Below are 20,213 nucleotides of genomic sequence, written 5' to 3'. Positions count from 1 at the left end.
TTCAAAAGAACCTCTGGCCTTTCTTTCAGGCTCGTCAGAGTGACCACTGTGTTGGAGTGGACACAGAGGCTGCAGCATCCAGATCAGATCCGGTGGAGAGGGCAGATTTATAGCAGAGCAGTTCCCTGAGAGGGTAGAAAAGGTTTAGGGCCTGTGAAATCATAACCGTCCTAAATCTTTCAAACTATGGCCAGCTCTTTGCAGATATGAGGCTTAGGGTGATTAGACCATATCATGCTCTCTCTGCTCTGCCATGTCCTATTTTTCTGCCTTTAACAGGATTATCATCTCCCTTTTGCCTTAATTGGACAGGTAAAAAGTATGCTGGCATGGTCTAGTAAATTGTTGAGCTCAAAGGCAGGTCATTTATGATATACTGTACATTTATACTGTACTGTTATTTTCTATCACAGTAATGGAAAAATAAACATTGGAGGTTGATTTCTTAGAGCAGAGTACATCTTGATTTTTAACACAGCAGAAGGTCTATCTACATACCCCAAAGACAAAACTGAAATAAAACTGAACCTAATGGAATAATTTTAATAAAACTGACAACTTTCAGCAAAGTTCATCACACAAATTTAATAAAGTCCAGTCTTAAAATAAAACAAAACAGGGAAACATTTCAGCCTTGCTGTTTCACTGCAGATAATAATAGAGGCTGTCAGCCTGGACCATGAATATTTATAAAATTAAGCCAAAGGCGTGTGGCACCCTGACCATCTGTTGCTTGCTTAGTGTCCAAATGTTGATCAGTAACAGTAGAAACGTCTTTAGGTGAAGTAAAGATCATAATTTTCTGATGTTGATAAAAACTATGTTGTTATAGTATTGCAATAAAAACCTCATAAATACAACACAGACTCTTAAGTAAGTTCAAACAGATCTAGATATCTGTGTTTGAAGCGTCAAGGCAGATTTTTATCTCCATTAATATTTTTATACCTACATTCAGTTAAGAGACAGATGTTAGGGGTTGAAGTTGACATGCAGAACCGGGTAGGAATGTGTGTGTGTGTGTGTGTGTGTGTGTGTGTGTGTGTGTGTGTGTGTGTGTGTGTGTGTGTGTGTGTGTGTATCAAAAAGAATAGAAATAGAGGTGTGTTTTTAAATTTTTATTTTAATATTGTGCGAAGGTTTATGTTTGATTTTTATTATGCATAAATTGTTGTTTTTTTATCATCTAAACGGTTTGTGCTGCTTTTTTTGCATTAAAAGCGCTTAATAGATTAAATTTGATATATAGAAGTTAAACTTTTAGCAGCTTGGGGCTTCTTGGTCACTTACACTGGCATGTGTGAGTTAAACTGTTGGAAAAATGAACACAAAAGTCTCCAGTATTTAAATGACTGAACTGCCTCACTTTAACAGATATGAACCCTGTTGGGAATGATGAATTAAAAAAATAAAAATAAAAAACCTGTAACAAACCCATTAATGTTTTGTTACATATCTGTGAAGGACTTAGATAAAATTGCTCTGCTGATATTTGTTTAACTAGCCTTTTATTTCTTTGCATTTTAAGGAAACAGACAAATGTACTGTTTGAAAATCAATTCAGAGTACACAATCATTAAGTATTTTTAGATGTATTGTGTCACTCGAGCAGTATTTACAGGTTAGTACTCATTTATCCAGGCTGATTAATGTGGTGCTGGCTCTGTTGGCAAGGGGCCGCCAGTCTGTCTGCCTGGCTGAATTAACAGACGAGGGTCCATGGGGCACCACAGCTCTACGATGCCTGACGGTGGCCAAATAAGGCCTGACTGCAACATGTATGCAGGGAGGAGACAGGGGCACTAAATTGGCACAGCTCACCCTCTCACATTCTTTTGCCTCTCTCAAAAGGCTTCTGTTCCTCATCGCACAATCTCTATATGAGTGGACAGAACTTTTTGAACTCTACAAGGGGATTTGTGAGATAATTCATTTAACTGTCCATTCCAGTTTTTACACTAGATTTACATGATTTTTACAAAGAATGATTAAAAGGTTAGTATAAGCCAGATAGAGACAGCGTGGGAAAGCAGTCAATTCAATGCATAATGATGGCTGCATTATAAAGAAACCGTCTGAAAGTCCACCACCATCTGCTGAACTTCATCTTAATGCAGAAACCTACGTCTGAGAGATAGCAATATTGTCCACCAAATTCTGTCTTAGTGCTGTGAGCCTAGTTAAAGATTAACTCTGGTGTTTTCCTTGGGGCCTCTTTGAAGTGGACTTACGCCAACCCCTCCTTATCTTAATTAGAAAGAAATTTGGTGGAGTGAAGTGGTCCTCTGGAAACAAGCACCTCTACTCCCCAGTTCCCTAAAGGCCATATCACTGCAGCTTTACCAGGGATTCCAGGCCTCATAAACTAATTGTAATTAATGAGTTTACATGTAGTTTATGGGAGACATCCCCCTCTAAATCTGCTGGATATGAAAAAATTATGTACGTGTTAATTTATGTTTGCTAATACCACTGAAGACAAATAGATGACTTATCTTAACAAAAAGGACTCTCTTTGAGTCTTTGTTTGATGTACAAGCTCTTTTCTTAGTATCGTGAATACTTTTTGCAAACACATAACCATTTAATGTTTAATTAAAATGTGAGATTATCTTTCCTGTTCTCTGTCTGGGCATTTGATTACATGTGCAATCTGTTTTATTAATGTAGCTCTATACTTGGGTTTAAGTATACTAAACTGTAACTGTTACAGTGTCATGGCTAACAAGTCTAAACAGACACCTACCAAAGACCTTTTCTTTTTCCATTGCCTCAGTGGAGGACAAGCTCCACAGCTCAGAGATCACACATGCAGTGTTTACATGTGGCATGAGTGCCACGCTGCTGGCTTTAATCCAAACAGTGCAGTGAGGTCCTGTCATAGAAAGGTCACCTGTCTTCAGAGGAATGATGTGGAACACACAGGAAGCTAAAATCCTACTCCGTGGTATACTCAAGAATGCATGACTCATTAAATAAATCCTTTTTTAAGACTTTATATTTGCTGGTTTAAGCGCATTGTGTTGTACTTGAAAGTCTCCCCAAAGAAGTATTTCCTTTCCACACTGTGGTTTTAGAATTTAGGTTGAGCTGTTTTTCTTATCTGACCTGCCAGCATCTTTATATTGCTACTTCTTATTATCTCAAATGAAGCGCTATTACAAAGAGTTTTTCCTTTGGGATTAATAAAATATTTATCTTTCTGCTTCTCCCTATCCTCCAAGATTTCCTCGCTGTATTTGTTACCTTTTTCTTGTAATTATTTGGAGGTGTAACTACATGGTGGACCTGGAAAACTTCTCATAACACTGTACAAAACACTGTGATGTGATGCCTTAATAGACATTGAGCACCAGCATTCAAAACTAAATCTTCATAAATATGTCACAGTAGCAGATAGAGCTTTTGATTAATGTTAAATATCAAGATCTTATATTTGAAGAGATATTATAAAGATTGCATGAGACCAATCTACTGAATAATATTAAGTGGTAGAAAAACAAATCTTGGAGTCATAATAAGGTCAGAGAGACCATGTAGACTGCAAACTGACAATTTATGGTTGCTCTAACAAAACAAAGACCCTCACTGACTACCAAAGGGAGATTCTCAAAGCATGCATGGGTATATCAAAAATAAATAAAGAAATGAATAAATAAGATTGTTAAACTGGAAATCTGGAAGCTAGAAGATTAAATGGTTGAATGAAATGGTCATGATCGCTGAGCTAGAACAGATCCGCTGCAGCATAGGGGAACAGCCTTCTTTGTTTTCAGAAAATGTGGAAGCCATTCTCAACAATACTCCATGAGGCATAGCTGGAAATATATTAGACATAACCGGATGCCAGATTGCATTTATATATTTTTTTCTTCTCGATTTTTATTAGATAGCATTGTACAATATAGAATAGGTCAATAGGTTGAATTGACTTAAGATGTCCTGACCCTTTCTTTCTTTCTGCTTCCTTTAACCTTGCTCTCCTGTTATGTTGAGGTCCTGGTTGTCTTATGCTTTATTAAAAAATGCTTAAAAGAAAATTTAAAAAAGAGAGATCAAATACTCATTGATACTGTTGCAAATAAATGTATTGAAATACAGTTTATGCTATTAAATTAATCAAAACACGAATTCATTTACCAGGATGGAAAGAATTGTGAAATTGTGGCTCAAGGCTAACAGTTTCTAAAGCTTTATGACCCAATTACAGCTAACATCTGAGTCTAAACTTCTCTCCATTCAAAAAGGATCTTTATGTGGAAGGAGCATCAGTTTGTGTCATCTTTTTTCTTCTTTTAATAAATGTAGAGAACAAACAAAGTTGTCATATTTCTCTCGTATGACTGCAGATGCAGTCTTGACATTTTTAAGTTCTTTGTGAAGTACCTTGATGAGTACATGAAGTTGTCCTTGTCCGTGTGTAGAGCATAGTGTATTCTTAAAAAAAAAAAAAAAAACTATGTTTAGCATTAAGGCCTAACTTCAACACTGTGGGTGTCAGGGACCAAGCAGTAAAGCAACAAGGACACAGAAAGTAATTTTAAAATTGGTTGAAATTACCCCCTATGATCCAGCAGCACATGGTAGAGCCTGATGAACTGGTGCCCAGATTTAAGGCCCCTTAGCCTTTTACCACGCTTTTCATCAACCAGGAAATGAAGCTTGCCCCACCATGGTAACTCAGAACAAGAGAAACATGTTAAAACAAAGTACATAACCTTCCATTGTTGCTAAGTGTGCACTTCAAACCACCAATGCAAGGTCAACATGAAAACAAATAATGCTAATATTTATATGCAAATAAATGTATAATGAAAAATGTGACAAACATTACCATTGTGGGTCTTGAGCCATCACAGTAGGTTTATACTATGTGCTATTACACCAAAGTAAAAAGGTTTGGACTGGTGCATAGAAGGTTTCCCTTGTGCACACACACACTCAGACTCCTAAACTCATAAATGCTTTCCCCTTCACACATAATACAGCTCCCAGGGTGAATGTGTGAAGGTTTCAGTTTGCTTAAAGAGAAAGGAAATGAACTCAGTGAAGTGGTCGGTGGTAGGTGACAGATTTACTGACCATAACAACATGGGCGTGGCAGAGTAGAGACACTTAGCTGTGCCTAACATAAACAACAGCAACCCTGTGAACCCTCTAAACAATGCCGCCACATCCTCCTGGCCATCTCGCTTTTGTTCCACCTTTTTCAGAAGTGACAGGTGTTTAATGGCTCAGTCTGGATTTCACTGTGTTCATCCACTGAGGCCAGCCAGCAGGCCTCACTGTCTGATGAATGTACTTTGACTTTTGCTAACCAGTGTGTTATTATTTAGACTGTTTGCCATTGCTCTGGAAATTACAATATCAAAGTGTGGCATCATTTCTGTATGAGTCAATGTGTGTGCATCTTCACATTTTTGTGTTTGAGTTTGTGTATCTTTGTGTGTTTGAAGCCTATTTATACACTTGTGGTTTGAGCCTTAATGGCCAAATGGTAGCAGTCATGCCCTCCGGTACTGTAGCTATAGCCTTTGAATGCAACTTCAAAAGGCAAGTATAAAATAACCCAGTTCAGACAGGAAACAGACATCCTTTATCTTAATTAAAAATGAAGCAATTAGATAGCATAAACCATATTCCTTTAGTATAAGGGCTTTGCATGCATCATACCTCCCACTGAGTGCTGGCAATGACTGAATTTCAAGTCCTTAAGGTATCCAAGAAATCCCTCCAATAAGGGGTATTAAATATCTGTGCCAGCCCAGACACAGAATGTAGCATTCATTTTCAAAGCGTATTTGGATTATTAAGTCTGGTTTAGGCTGTTTAATTTCCCTTCTATGTTTTCTTTTGCTGTTTGATGAATTCTTGAGAAGCATTTAAAGATTTTTATTCATCATTTGTGTTTGCAGGAGGCAACAAACTTAGAAACCAACAGTTTCGACTAAACTGGGCTTGGATATCTCTGGAAAAGGAACACTATGTGGTGGACGAGGATGCGAAGTTCCTGGAGGTGGTCCTTAAACGTCGTGGCTACCTGGGGGAGACTTCTTTTGTTAGTAAGTGCTCTTTGGCTCAAGTTACTTCCTAATCCAGTATGGTGACAAGTATTATTTGAAATTGCCGGTGATTATTGAAAGCGTGTAGCATTTTCATCAATTCAGTTTTATTTGCATTGTTGCATTATTAAAATTCAATCAAAGACACAAAGATTTTATTGTTTGGAAAGCTAACACACTGATAGATAACTACATCTTTTGATATATTTTGAGACAATAGTAAGGCTGGTCCAGATATTCAGTAGGGTCACACAGGTCATGACCTTTAGCCTTTCTTCTCTGACCAGTGTTTGTGTTCCAATCAGACAATAGCACAGGAAAATCCCACGGGGCTTCTTAAGTACATGCATAAGGTCACCTGAAGTTAGTGGCCATACGGGCGCCACTCTAAATGTTGGTGGAGGCAATTTACTGGACAGAACTAAACTAATTATAACTCTTAGTGCTGCTTAGCGGCAGAAATACTCACCACTAACAGCAATTTCCATGTTTTTGTGCTGCCATTTATTTTTTCAGTGGAGATGAGTTGTGATTAAAAATGACTTGAAGTTAAAGGTCACATCCCATAAAGGATCATTCCCTTCACTGTCATCTCTTATCTTTTTATGCTCCAGGGCCTCAGGGCTAATGAAAAATCTCTAAAATGATATGGAAATTCTGCTAACCTTTACATAGTCACAAGCGGTTTGTGGCTGCTCTACCTCAGTGAGTTATTCATATAAAACAACATTTCATTCACCATTGATGTAAATGTTCAAAAATGGTTCACAGTAAAGAGTGAATCAAAAACTGAAACATGGAACATGCTTACATTTTGTTATGTATACAAGATGCAACAATAAAAGAAAGCGAAAATAAAAACTTTGAAATGCCTGCAAGATGCAAGATGACCTCAGAATGATCTCCCTGCAAGTTAATATTAAACAACAAAGTAATACTGTAAAGGAGATATGGCAAATAATCAAAAATTATAATGTTTTTATGTACTGGAGCAGTGATATGATTTATTTATGGCTGCATAAACATTCAAGGACATGCTATGTTCAACTGTGGATGCACTGTGTTCAATGCAAAGATAAAAACATGAACTGTGTGAAAGAGTTTTGTTTCCTTTTCCTCTGAACACAAGTGAGGAAACCTTTTATGTAAACTGTTTTTCAAGTTTACATCTGCAAGCAGTGCTTCTTTGATCATAATGATCTGTTGTGTTTTGTCAGTCGTAACAGATTCTTGGAAATATTTCTTCTTTAATTTCTAGCTGAGATAAATATTTATAAAACTAACTAAACAGAAACCTGCTGTTACATTTATTTTATTTGCACTTTTATTGTAACCTTTAAATTATTTGATGTATTAATTAAGATATAACCCAAATTATGCTGAAGTGTCTGAAATACAAAATAACTTACATATTAGTTAAAATATAGTAACATCTATTTGATCTATCATCCATTCTTGTCCTTTAACAACATATCTGCAATATTAAACACAACTACAACCAATATCCAAACAGCTAGTTTCAGTTTTCTTCTAATTGTTAAGAATAGAAGGGGGAAAGCAGAAAACCAGTTTGATTTACTGACATAAACCTGCCACCAGAGCCAAATAACACTCAAGGAAACATCTGAATTCATGTCTGTACCTTCGCATGAAGACAAGAGATGTGTTCTCTTGCCCAGCACACTGAAGGTGGCACCAGTGTGGAGGCTGCAGTCAGCCCACCTGCCAGGAATCCCCAGGATGACTGCTGTGATCAGGGCCATTCAATCTAGGCCTTGTTTGGGGCATAGAATTCATGAGCAAATCATGCTTTCTTCTCTCGCAGCTGCTCTTTGAAGACTGCTGATCTTTCAAGCCCCATTGAGTCTGACTGTTTTATCTCTGTTACAATGTGCAGAGGCATTCCCCTATATCTGCACATGCATATCAAAGCCCACTTTCATTTCATCAAAGAATATTATCATAATTTAAGAAAATACTTAAACTCAGCATTCCTCAATCTGCAGACTATTGAAGAAATTGTGCAGAACATGAGTGCAGCCATGCTGTCATATTTCAGTATTTCATCTCTTTTTGTACTGAAGTTCTTCAGTTTTGACCAAATTATGTTTTTTTTTTCCAATTTTTTGAAGACCGTTACAGTTGCTTTAGTGTTTAAAGTTTCATTATTTAAAAAAAAAATGTTTTGTTTTGTTTTTTTTTACATATATGGCATCTTGCAAGATTGCCATGGAATGTGTATTCATGCTTATTTCTTTAGTCATCAAAACCCTGATGCATGTTGTGTGACCAGTTAGCACAAACAATAGAGAGGCTGTGTGACAATTCACTGGCTTCAATGCTCTTGCTCAACAGGAAGCCTGCCAGAGTCACAGCTATGGCAGCTATGAGCTCCATCAAACAGCTCACAAGCTGAAGGTCAGACAGTCCATGTCAGCCTCGGACCACTTCTGCCAAGACCAGGCTGACATGAAGGATAATTGGCTTTATTTCCAGCATACTTATTTTAAACACTGGGGACAGAAACTGAAGTTGCATGGCAGGTGTTAAGAAATTTCAGTTTAAATTTCAGTAGTTAAATTGTCTCTTCTCTTCTCTTCTCTTCTCTTCTCTTCTCTTCTCTTCTCTTCTCTTCTCTTCTCTTCTCTTCTCTTCTCTTCTCTTTTTTTTATAATACTGTATCAAGATTCACATTAAGTAAAGAGATCCACAGTGCATGTACATGTGGGAAATACATATTAACTTTATAATTATAATAATCCTTCCTTTCCTCTGTCCTTCAGGTATTGGCACAAAGGATGGTAGTGCCGAAAAGGACAAAGATTTCCGCGGGAAGTCTCAGAAACAGGTGCAGTTCAACCCAGGCCAGACCACAGCCACCTGGAAGGTCAGAATCCTGTCAGACAGCGAGTATGAAGTGTCAGAGACATTCCAGATTGTGCTGTCTGAGCCAGTGATGGCAGCACTTGAATTCCCAGAGGTTGCTACTGTGGAGATCCTGGACCCAGATGACGGTCAGTTTGAAATTACAACGATTACTAGAGAAACATATTTTTAAAGAGACAAAGATTTTAGTTATGTGTTACTGTAGAACCCTTACACAGCAATGACAAAGTACTTTGCCTTTTTCAGTTCCACCAACACATAAAAGATTTATTTTACACCCTTTCTCTGCAAGGTAGAGTATGAAAAACTGAAAAAGACTATGCATTTATAGAGTAATCTTAGAAAGTCTTGTACACTGTGAATATCATAGTAATTTGTGTATTTTTCAACCCCTATCCAAGCTTCGGTCATGTTTAAGTTGATCATGTTTGATCAGTTTAATTCATCTGCCATGTGCCTGAAGGCATCACAGCACCATGAATTTTACATTAATCTACAAAAAGAGTGACAGCTGAGGGAAACTAATAATACTGTAAACACATTTTCATTATGAGTATTTCTGCAAAGTGAAAGAAAAAAAAGAGTGAGCTTGGTGTTATTATCTTTCTAAAAAAATGTTGCTAAAAAAGTCAAAAGAGTGTAACATCTGTTTGCCAAATGGGTTGTGCATGCAAAACATTCACAGTGGTTAAATGAAAGATATATTGTAAAAAGGTGCTTTTAAAATCTGCTGGAGTGCATGAGAACTGCGATACAAAATACCAGAAATAGATCTCATAGGACTTTACTAGACGATAAGAAAGAATTTTCTTTAAACCATGTATACTAACTAGCATGTTTAGCTGGAGCTTGTTTCTGAAAACACCAGTCCCTGGAGGGTAATCAGAAAAACTGCCATCTTTCTGCAAGATGTAAAATTTTATTTGTGGCACTGTATGCCTTGAGCACACAGTGTTGTCTGACAGCCAGGTCTATTATCATATCATTACGCTGTTTGTGATTTCTAAAGTTTGAGGATATTTTGGCCTCTCAAGGTCAAATAAACTCTGAAGTCTTATAAAAATTTATGTTGTGGTTCTCTTTTGTCAGAGTAGAATAATCAAATAGCTAAAGGGCTGCTATTGTGAGTCTCTGCGAATAAATTGTTTTATTCCGGACTGACTAAATTAGCACTGACTTGGAAGAACTGAGAAAAACATGGTGCAGTTTGTGGCTATAATTTGCAATGCATTATTTATTCAGGGATTAGAAAGGAGAAGTCAAGTTTTGTTGACTTACCAGCACATTGTTAATGTTGCCATCCATAATGCTCACTGACTGGAATCCAAAACTTGTTTCTAAGCTTTGAGAAGTTCATTAATAAAATCTTGTAGGTTCTTTAAGTTTTTATTTGTCACAAAAGACTTAAAACAGACAAATAGCTGAAATATGAGAAGAGGAATTTGGTGGTTTAACTTCTATGCTTGCAAACAGAATTAAAACACTTTATCATTTATCGAAAAACTAACAATAAACTTGAATAAAACAAGAGGGATATCAATTTTTTAGACCTTTAAAAAAAAAAAAAAAAAAAAAAAGCAAGTTATATCTTGCACTGAGCATTTTCCATATCCATCTGTATCAACTACCAGGCCAAAGCAGCACCATGTCTCTTATGATAGATGATGAAACAAAAGCACCAACCACAGACCTGTACCGAGAGCTGTCACTGTTCCTAGTATACAAGCTTATATAATAAAGGTTTCTAATGTACAAAATGTCAGATGTATCTGAAACTGTTCCTTTTTCGTTATCTTCAATAAAAATTAGGTTCACTTAATTTCTCAATCATTTATCGATTTGAATGTCATACACAAAATATGTCCTAATGCCAGAATTCAGACCAAATTTAGAATATTAATATTCATCTTTTTTCCACATACAGAATCAACAGTCTTTATACCCTCAGCTGTGTACAACATAGAGGAGGACATCGGCGAGCTGCTCATCCCTGTAAGCAGAAGTGGAGATGTCAGTCAAGAGCTCATGGTCATATGCTACACACAGCAAGGTGACACACAAAACCTTCCTGCATGTGTTGAATTTAGGTGATGAACTGGTTCTTGAGTTAGTTAGTGCTGCCCTGCAAAGTTGACAGATCCCAGTACTTTTTACTAAGCTTTTGTGAAGATCTTACCAAGGCTCAATTTGTCTGATTGGCATCTTTGAAGCAGATGAGGAAGGTTGCCATATTGATAAAAGCTGGAGTGTTAATGACTTCTGGTCTAGTCTTGTCAGTACTGTGTCTGACAGAGCTACTTTATCACACATCAAAGGTAGGTGTGAACTTTCACACAAGGAACAGGTAGTCGATGCAAGAAAAAATGAAGCACTCGCATTTAATCAATTACTTGAATTAATTAAAATGTGTTTTTATCTAAAGGTTTTTTGTAAATGAGAAAATGTTAATGATTAGTATTGCTCTTTTTTTAACAAAGAACAAACTTGTTTGTGAATTAAGGAAGAGTTTGATTTTTTTTTAATTAGAAATAATAACAGGAAGTCCTAATCTGCATTGTGGTACAGGTTTAATCAGTAACTTTGTTTTTTGTAACTCTGTTTTTTGCCCCATCAGTATCGGCCACAGGCACTGTCCCCACCACAGTCCTGTCCTACTCCGATTATATCTCCAGGCCTGAGGACCATCACAGCATCCTGCGCTTTGACAAAGGGGAGATAGAGAAATCCTGCCGGGTGGTGATCATTGATGACTCCTTGTACGAAGATGAGGAAAGTTTCAATGTCACCCTCAGCATGCCCATGGGGGGCCGCCTGGGCTCAGAATTCTCTACAGCCAGAATCATAATCATTCCGGATATGGATGACGGTAAGAAGCTGTTACACTGATTGTAAGTGTGCAATGGCATGCAATCAGTCTACGAAATTATAAGGCTTTGATTGTTGATTCAAATTTTAATATTTTGTGCTTTTCTGCCTTTAATTCTAATTTAAGTAATCAGAAAGGCTGAATTTGTCTCTTACAGAGATTTTTTTACCAGACTTGAAGTTTAAAAGTATGTGCAGCACGTTCATTTTGAAAAAAAGTTTGCAAATGTGCTTGAATAGGCTAGTATGCATACAGACAGACCACATCTTGATATGAATAGGAGCTGTGGGTTCTTGTTTGGCCTTTTTTTTTTTTTTTTTTTTTTTTCATGTGTACATGTTATCACTTCTCTGCCCATGTACCAGCGTCAAAAGCATTTGGGTGTGTGGTCCTCCTTCCTGGAGGCAAAGAGTTTATCTCTTATCTGCAGGATCAGACTGAAAGGCTGATAGTCTCCCATTTCTTATGGAAGCCTCTTTGTTCCCCAACACCTGTCGGCTTCTCCTCACTTTTCCATCGCTCTGAAAATCTCTAGTGAGGACTCTGTGATTGCAGGCGGAAAACAGTAGAGCTATATATATATATATATATACATATATATATATATATATATATATATATATATATATATGTATACATATAATGTGCAGCTAGATAATTGAAGTGATGATGCAATATGGAGAAAACCATGCTTTGATGATTAAGTTAGTCAGAAAATCCTTAACACTTGTAGATCACGTTACCATATGTCACTTAAACATGGAAGCCTTAGTATTCTAAATGCTGTGATTAGTTATAATTGGGATATATATATATTTATTTCAGGACTATAGAAGCCAGAAAAAGTCTGGCTGAATATTTGTGGCACTTAGAAATAAATCAATACTTTCAGTTATTTTCTTCTCTTTTATTCTCTACTCTGACCAAATACATCAAACGATCTTGTCAATGTAGTGTTGAGGCTTCAGAGTCAGTTTTCATTTCAGTTTAAAGTATAAAGCTGTGTAACTGGCTATGTTTCCCCTCTGTTCACAAGGGACCTGAAGTAGAAACGCTTTATGTATAAACTTGACCTGCATGAGGATGGAGGAAATTATGTTTGCCAAAACTTGATCTTAAATCTGTGTCTTATGTAACATAAGGCTTTTTTGGGGGGGCTTTTTGACCCCTACTGGTCCTGAACAGCTGCCTAAACAGCTGATTAAAATCTGCAGTCAGTTCTTACAGCATTTAGCTTTCTTTACAAAGAAACATATATTGAAATGGTCGTTACTGATGATTCTAACAGCTTAAGACACGGATGTCTTTAATCACCATGTGTATTGGAGAGACTATTGACTATTTTCCCCATGTCTGTCTGGCTCTGACACATATTGTCTCTTGTAATTTACACTTTGAATTAGGACTGAGGATGTTAGAAGATAAAAGATAAGATTAGCCAATTTAAGATTTTCTCTGAAAGTGGGCTTAGATGGACAAAGACAAGAGATTAATGGCTAAAAAAATAATCTTCTACTGCGGCTCAGTTTCTTTTACCAATAAATAGCATGTTCATGTTTGTGCATTTCTGCATTTTTAAAGAGCTGTGGAGAGAAAATTAATATTTGTTTTATAGAGAGTCAGCATTTATGTGTTATAAATATTGGCTTGCCTAAGTAATCTTTTTTTATAGCTCAAAAGATCAATTCATTATAACCCTACAGACTCAAGACTTGCTGGTATGCCGTGATTTCATGAGTCCTCAGTGTATTACCACTGAAAGGACTCAGTGATGAATAGAATTAGCTTAAATCTGATGGTTTATTTCTGCTTTAATTGGAATAGGGATTTCTTTGTCAATAATTACTTTGGTGCAGCTGAGTTACAGTTCAAATCTTATGGATGTGGGCTGTCAGATCACAACCAACTCATGCAAAACCATCAGTTTTGTGCATGTAGTAGTTTTTGTAAAATGATTGTCTGAGGATTTCTAAAAGAAAACTACTTTTTGAGCTAAGTTGTTTCTTTGTCACACTAAAACCAGTATCTTGCATTATACTGGCTACTTTTACCCTACATATATACACAAAAGGTGCATATTCACACACAATACATGGAAAAAAGGGGGAAGCAAAACTTCAAAGGTCTAATTGTAAGAATCGGCACTGGATGATGCTAATAAGGGTTGGAACAGTGGTTATCATTATCATCTCCTCACTCAGGGTTCCAACCTGCTGTCACTGGCCAGTTTTTTTTAAATTGATCATGGCAATTAATGTTAATATTCTCTATTTAAGATGGAATTGCATCCTGTTCAGAATTATGTTTATTTTTTAATCTTGGTAAGGATGATAGTGATGTCAAACTTCATGTGTCCCTGAAGCAGGTGATAATAGAAAAGCTTGAGCTCTGATGCTGGGGTAAACAGTGACTAGCTATGAGGCAGGCAAGACTGATCTCATACCGGAAAGAAAAGAGGCAGCAGAAAATTTATTCCTACTTTTAGTTCAGCTGTTCTGGCTAAATTCAAGGAAGTAATTCAAGTTCTGTTGCCTAAGTACACATACGGCGTTTAAGAAAATGGGGGCATCACATCTTTCTCGGTCATCCCTCTTTAAGAACTGCTGTCAGCTGCTGCGCTGTACATGAGTTTGTGCCTGGCCAAGCACCTGGCCCTGCCTGAGATGTCTACGCTGGAATTCCTCAGGAGGGTTTTCAGCTCCTTTGCAAAGTTTGTATATTCAAACAGTTCTTCAAATGCATGTTAATGATGACACATTTCAATGATTTTTTACAACCAAAAATACTAATTAATATTATAAAATTAGATGCAGATTAATTATATCCACTCTTTGCTCTTTCCAACACAGTCTTTGCTACGTATTTAAAATAAATCACACAAAATAAATAAATAAAAAAAATCACATGTTAGGTAAGTTCATATTGCATCTGACAGTTCATTGGATGGTAAATGCTAAAAGTCTTTAGCTTTTCCTTCAACATAAACTAAAGTGATCTGCTCAAAGTGATCTGTAAAGAAGAGGGCATTTCACTAATTATCACAGTAAGTCACCCAGGAAGCAATGAGTGTGATCAGCTTGGCCTGGAATAAAAACATTTGGAATCTTATGTAACACAGATATAGATTTTTATAGAAAATTGTCAGCAAATGGTGTTCTGGAGGAAATTAATTCTTTACAATATATAATATGATGTGGGTTGACACATATTTTGTGTTAAAACACTTAGTTATCAAGGACATTAATATCAGTTATTTTTGGTCTTTATACACATGTTATTGTTATTTTATTATGTACTAATCCATGGCAGCCAATCTTTTTCTAGGACCTCTTTACCAGAAACAAGTATTCTGGAAAGAGTGAAAAACAAACTAAAACTATGAAACTTAGCTGTTAAGCATGTAAATAAATGTCTAATTAATTAGTGTAATTAATTGGCAGATAAGCTTGTGCACATGCCTTTTTTTTGTCTGTCTCCCTAAATCAGAATTATGTTTATTTTTTAATCTTGTTGCTACTGAAAAGTCCATAAAGTTTACAAGCTGTCCGTGCGTTCTACATTATCTTGAACAGCTGCAATCCTTAGAATACCTGCTATTTTCTCAGTGGCAGACCGTCAAGCTGCCGCATCCCTACAATTTCCACTCTGTTTTCTGCTTGCAATGGGTTTGAAAAAACTTGTCCTTTCTTGCAGAGGTAATTGCTGTTTGATATTGACTCTGCATCCGGGAAAATATTTTAGTGGTCTGAACTGAAAGACAAGAGGATGCTTGTACATCAGGACTTGGCTGGTGTGTTTATAGTCTTGTGTCACTTACCTGTAAATTTCACTCTGTCTTTAAAGGTATGATTATGAGCAGCTTTAAAGATGGGCAGCATGAATTGAGGGGAAACTTGCAAACACTGTCATTATGTCTCACCTGGATTCCCACTCTCTTTGATATAAACAGATGTCCACAGCACTGAAACAAAGAAGTGCTGACTTGAAACAAAAGTCAAATGTTGCTGTCATTACATGCTAAATGTCTTGGTTTTGTGTATTGAATATGAAATCTCTTGAACTTTTTCTGTAGGAGAGAAAATTGTCTGTCACACAGTGGGCAAAAAAGCATTTGCCAGGGCTCAATTGAATCCCGCCATTAGTGAAGCGACACTCTGTGGGAATGTCATGTAAAGTTCAAGTGAAATCAACCTGTCAGTGGGAGCTTAATAGTTCCCTAGGGAAGTCTGTGTCTCTCCTCATGTCTAAACCTTTTTTTTTTTATATTCACAAATGTAAAACATTAATGGTATTTACTTTTTCCGCGTTATTCTAGTGCTTTGCTAAATAAAGGGACCAGCATAATTGCCACATGCAGGTGTTCTTCCAGTGTGAAAGTTATCATTTAGGCCTGCACAGTAGTGTGGTAGTTAGCACTGTTGCCTCACAGCAAGATGGTTTTGGCTGCCTTTAGCTGAAGCAATTCAATGTGGAGTTTGTAAGCATGAGTTTTCTCACCAAAAACATTCATATCAGGATGACTTCTGTTTCTAAATTCTCCCTAGGAGTGAATGTGCATGCAAATGGTAGCCTTTCTTTCAATTTTAGCCCTGTGATGGACTGATGGCCTGTCAAGGGTGTACCTAAACTTTTCCCCTATAACAGCCTCCAGTGACCCTAAATTGGAATAAGCAAGAATAGAAAATGGATGGAAGTTATCAATTATATAAGACCGGTTAAAATGAGATATGTTAAATAAGCCCAATGTGCAGCAGAGCACATGCATTTATACATTTTTTTCTTGTTCTTTTTCTTTTTCCTTTTCTTTTTCTTTTCCTTTTTTTGGTTTGATGAATGGAATACATTGAGTATTATACAACAAGTTTGTCCAAAACTGAATCACCTACACTTACATCCACATAACCTTAAATATACTTTGTGGCGTCAGAGACTGCTGCTAATCTGATAGAGCTAGTGGTTTAGCTTTCAGTTAATGGGTCTTAGGACTTTGAAGCTCTCTGTTTGGCTGCTGCACAGACCTTATCTGATTACTGGACTAGTACAACAGGGCCTGAGTTCCTGGCTGCCAACCTCGGCCTTGTAGATCTGATTACTCTTCCAGGTAGGGACCCAGTGCAGGCAGCCAAAACCATCTTTGTTTAGTTTTTTGGTGGGGAAAAATTCTGGCAGCTGCAAGCCTCATGGTGCAGCACTCATTATTCCAGCCATTCTCTTATGACAGATTAAAGCACTAATGTTTTCTGCCCCTTGGTTGAACTTAGGAGTAGCGCTATTTTACCTGCATACAGTATGCTTTGTTGAGAACTACAAATTCCAAAAATTTGCATAAAAGCATTTTTTTACTTGTAGAACCTGTATGTTTTTTATGGTATCAAGCTGTTCTAGTTAAAGCAGACAGCACTGGAATATGCAATGTTATCTCAAGACTCAGATTACTTGGAAGAATAATTTAAAAGTGTGTGATAGTAAACAATTTTTGGTACAGTTCAGTATTTATGCCTAACAACACTTTTGGCTGATGATTAATCATTGCCTCTGTCTACATTTTTTTCTTGTCCCTGTTGTTTGGTTTCACCAGATAACACAATCATCTGTATGGATTTGTTTTAGTGCATTTATCTCCCAGTACCATATTTTCCATTTTGCCCCATGCTGTGTGCAAAGAAAACAGCTAAGCACCGTTTCATAGGTGCTGATATTCATTGTCATGGAAACAACAACTCTGCCAATGGCCATCCCCCTTCACTTGATTAATTCACTATTTTGTCACAGCTGTTTTCAAAAGCACAAACATTTTTAGACCAGTTATGGTCCAGTTTATAATAACAATAATTTATAAATTAATGTATCCCAATATGAGCTTTTTGTTGGGGAAATATCCCAAATTGATTTATGGTTAACTTTTGCTTGTTTAGGTTTTTAATTAGCCAAGTTAATTGTTCCTCCCAAAGGGAACTCACAGAAGATCAAAGATCTTAAACAGTCATTTCAGAAACAGCATGATGTGTTGGATATATTTGAACTAAGAAAGGCTCTTTAGGGGTTAAATATATCAGTGGGTGAGCTTGACTGCAGTGGAATCTTAGCTCATAGAAACACTAATTGCAGTCAGGCAGGCCTTGGCTGGCACTTCAAGCTTTACATCCCCTAGACCTCCTGTCAGGCCTCCTGTCTGCCTTTTAGAGCCATCACTATCAAAGTCAGCTCCACCACCAGGCTCATCCAGAATAGAACCAGGAAATTCAATTTTGCCTAGGGGTTGCTTTTTGTCTATTAATCCTTGTTGCAGTTCTAGAAATACCTCCAAAACATTGTGCCAGGAAGTTAGAAAGTACTTTTTGAGATCTAAAATTACAGTGCTGACTAACGACTTCTGATTCCATGGAAATTATGTTTCAGCTCTCCTGTAATTAGGTATAATATGAAGGAGTATGGTAGCTATTAAAGATTCAACTCTGCAATTACATCAAGCATCCAAATTTTCGGTTGTGTGTTATGAATGTCATCCTCCTGTGTTCCTGTCTTCATCTGTTTTACTTCCTCTGCTGTTGTTTTTTTTTCCGCAGATCCTGTTTTCTACTTTGACAACACAGAATATCATGTGGACGAGAGTGATGGCTTTGTGGAAGTGAAGGTTTGGAGGACAGGAACTGATCTTTCCAAAGGAGGAACTGTCACAGTGCGCTCTAAAAAGACAGATCCTGTCTCAGCTGAGGGTAGGGTTCCTTTATAAACATACTTCTCTCACAGCTCATGGTTAGATAAATGTAAACCAAACAAAACAATAGGTTTTAATTAACACCCTGCCAGTCTTTGTATTCTTGAGCTCAACTGTGCAAGGAGATTTCCACAATGGATATGTTGAGTGGATGACTTGGGGAATGTAAACATTGTTTTAGTTTGGGGAAAGAGAAGCCACGACTTCTCACCTGAGACCTTGTCAGATAAGCACCAGATCTACACATTGTTTTTACATTGATGGTACTCTGACTGCAGATCATTTGAGGAATGCATACTAATTATTCTGCATGTTGGCAAGCTCTTGGGACTTTAAGACTTACTGTGTCCTCAAGCCTTTCCTACAGCTTTTATTATCTCCTGCCCCCAGGCAGTGATCTCCTCTTCCACAGATTCTTACTCTTCTCCTGCCTATACTTCAGCTGTAAAACCGACTAGCAACTAATCATATGCAGCATGATAGAAATCCTAGTTCACATATATCTGGGTAATAAATACGTGAAAAGGCCTTCAGGCAAAGATTGAGCTCCCAATTCAAAGACTTTCCAAAGAATGGTAAATGAAGAACCTGTTTGTGCTCAGGGAAATGTCCAGTCTCTTTCAGTGCTGCTTTATTCATAAAACAATCCCAACTGTTCATAGTTATCGACTATGTGATGAAAAATTTGGCAGCATACAGGATATGAATTTTCATCTTGCTCACAGCATGACATTCACGTATCATTTGTGAAGTAACATTGAAACTGCTGTCAAAATATGATTAAGTCCTGTAGTCTGGGGGGATTATAGCCACTGTATCCTATAAACATTCTTTGAAACACATTATTTCAAACATGCCTGACCTATATTTTGTTGTGGGGCAGCTGGTGTGGATTATGTGGGGATCAGCCGGAATCTGGACTTTGCACCAGGGGTCACTATGCAAACGTTTCGCGTGACCATCCTGGATGATCTTGGTCAGCCAGTACTGGAGGGTCCAGAGAAGTTTGAACTAGTACTACGAATGCCTATGAATGGGATCCTTGGAGAGCCAAGCAAAACTGCCATCCTCATCAATGACTCGGTCTCTGACTGTGAGTGAAAATCTTGGTTGTTATTAAAACATATTTAAATGATTACACAGTTCTTTGATGCTCATAACTAACTTTTGGTTTTGATTTTTGAAAATAATTGTGTTCCAGTGCCAAAGGTGCAGTTCCGTGATTCTGTGTATGTGGGCAATGAAAACTCAGGAGAGATCTCAGCTAGTGTTTACCGTAGTGGCGATATCAGCTATAAGTCTACAGTGCGCTGTTACAGCAGGCAGAGTACAGCCCAAGTCATGATGGATTTCACTGAGAGGCCCAACACAGATGCCTCCATCATTACCTTCTTGCCAGGTGTTGTAGCAAAACCTAACACGTCCCCTTGGTTGGTTTGTGTTTCCTTGCTTATACAGTAGAAAGACTTATGCAGGAGCCTATATAAATTTTATATTACTTTCTATTTTTCAGGAGAGGTTGAAAAACCTTGTGTACTGGTGCTGGTTGATGACTCAGAACATGAGGAGGAAGAAGAGCTTCGTCTTGTGTTGGGAAGCCCGAAGAGTGAATCCCCATTTGGAGCATCTGTTGGAAAGCAGAATGAAACACTCATTAAGATAAAAGATGATGCAGACAGTG

At 37.3% G+C, this 20,213-nt stretch overlaps 1 protein-coding gene across 1 annotated transcript in view; it reads left to right on the top strand.

The window, feature by feature from the left end:
• frem2b (FRAS1 related extracellular matrix 2b) overlaps positions 1-20,213 on the top strand; it is a 49,758-nt gene that overhangs the window by 19,164 nt on the left and 10,381 nt on the right. Inside the window, exons 3-10 of the mRNA XM_041993832.1 lie at positions 5,916-6,062; positions 8,846-9,076; positions 10,873-10,998; positions 11,563-11,814; positions 18,381-18,530; positions 19,416-19,625; positions 19,734-19,931; positions 20,046-20,210. Coding sequence (XP_041849766.1) covers positions 5,916-6,062; positions 8,846-9,076; positions 10,873-10,998; positions 11,563-11,814; positions 18,381-18,530; positions 19,416-19,625; positions 19,734-19,931; positions 20,046-20,210 — 1,479 coding nt within the window. The remainder of the gene's footprint in view (positions 1-5,915; positions 6,063-8,845; positions 9,077-10,872; positions 10,999-11,562; positions 11,815-18,380; positions 18,531-19,415; positions 19,626-19,733; positions 19,932-20,045; positions 20,211-20,213) is intronic.

Source organism: Melanotaenia boesemani, chromosome 9 (genome assembly GCF_017639745.1).
Source record: "Melanotaenia boesemani isolate fMelBoe1 chromosome 9, fMelBoe1.pri, whole genome shotgun sequence".
Lineage (NCBI taxonomy): Eukaryota > Metazoa > Chordata > Actinopteri > Atheriniformes > Melanotaeniidae > Melanotaenia > Melanotaenia boesemani.
Note: the sequence above shows the minus strand (reverse complement) of the source record. Positions and strands in the feature narration are given on the sequence as shown.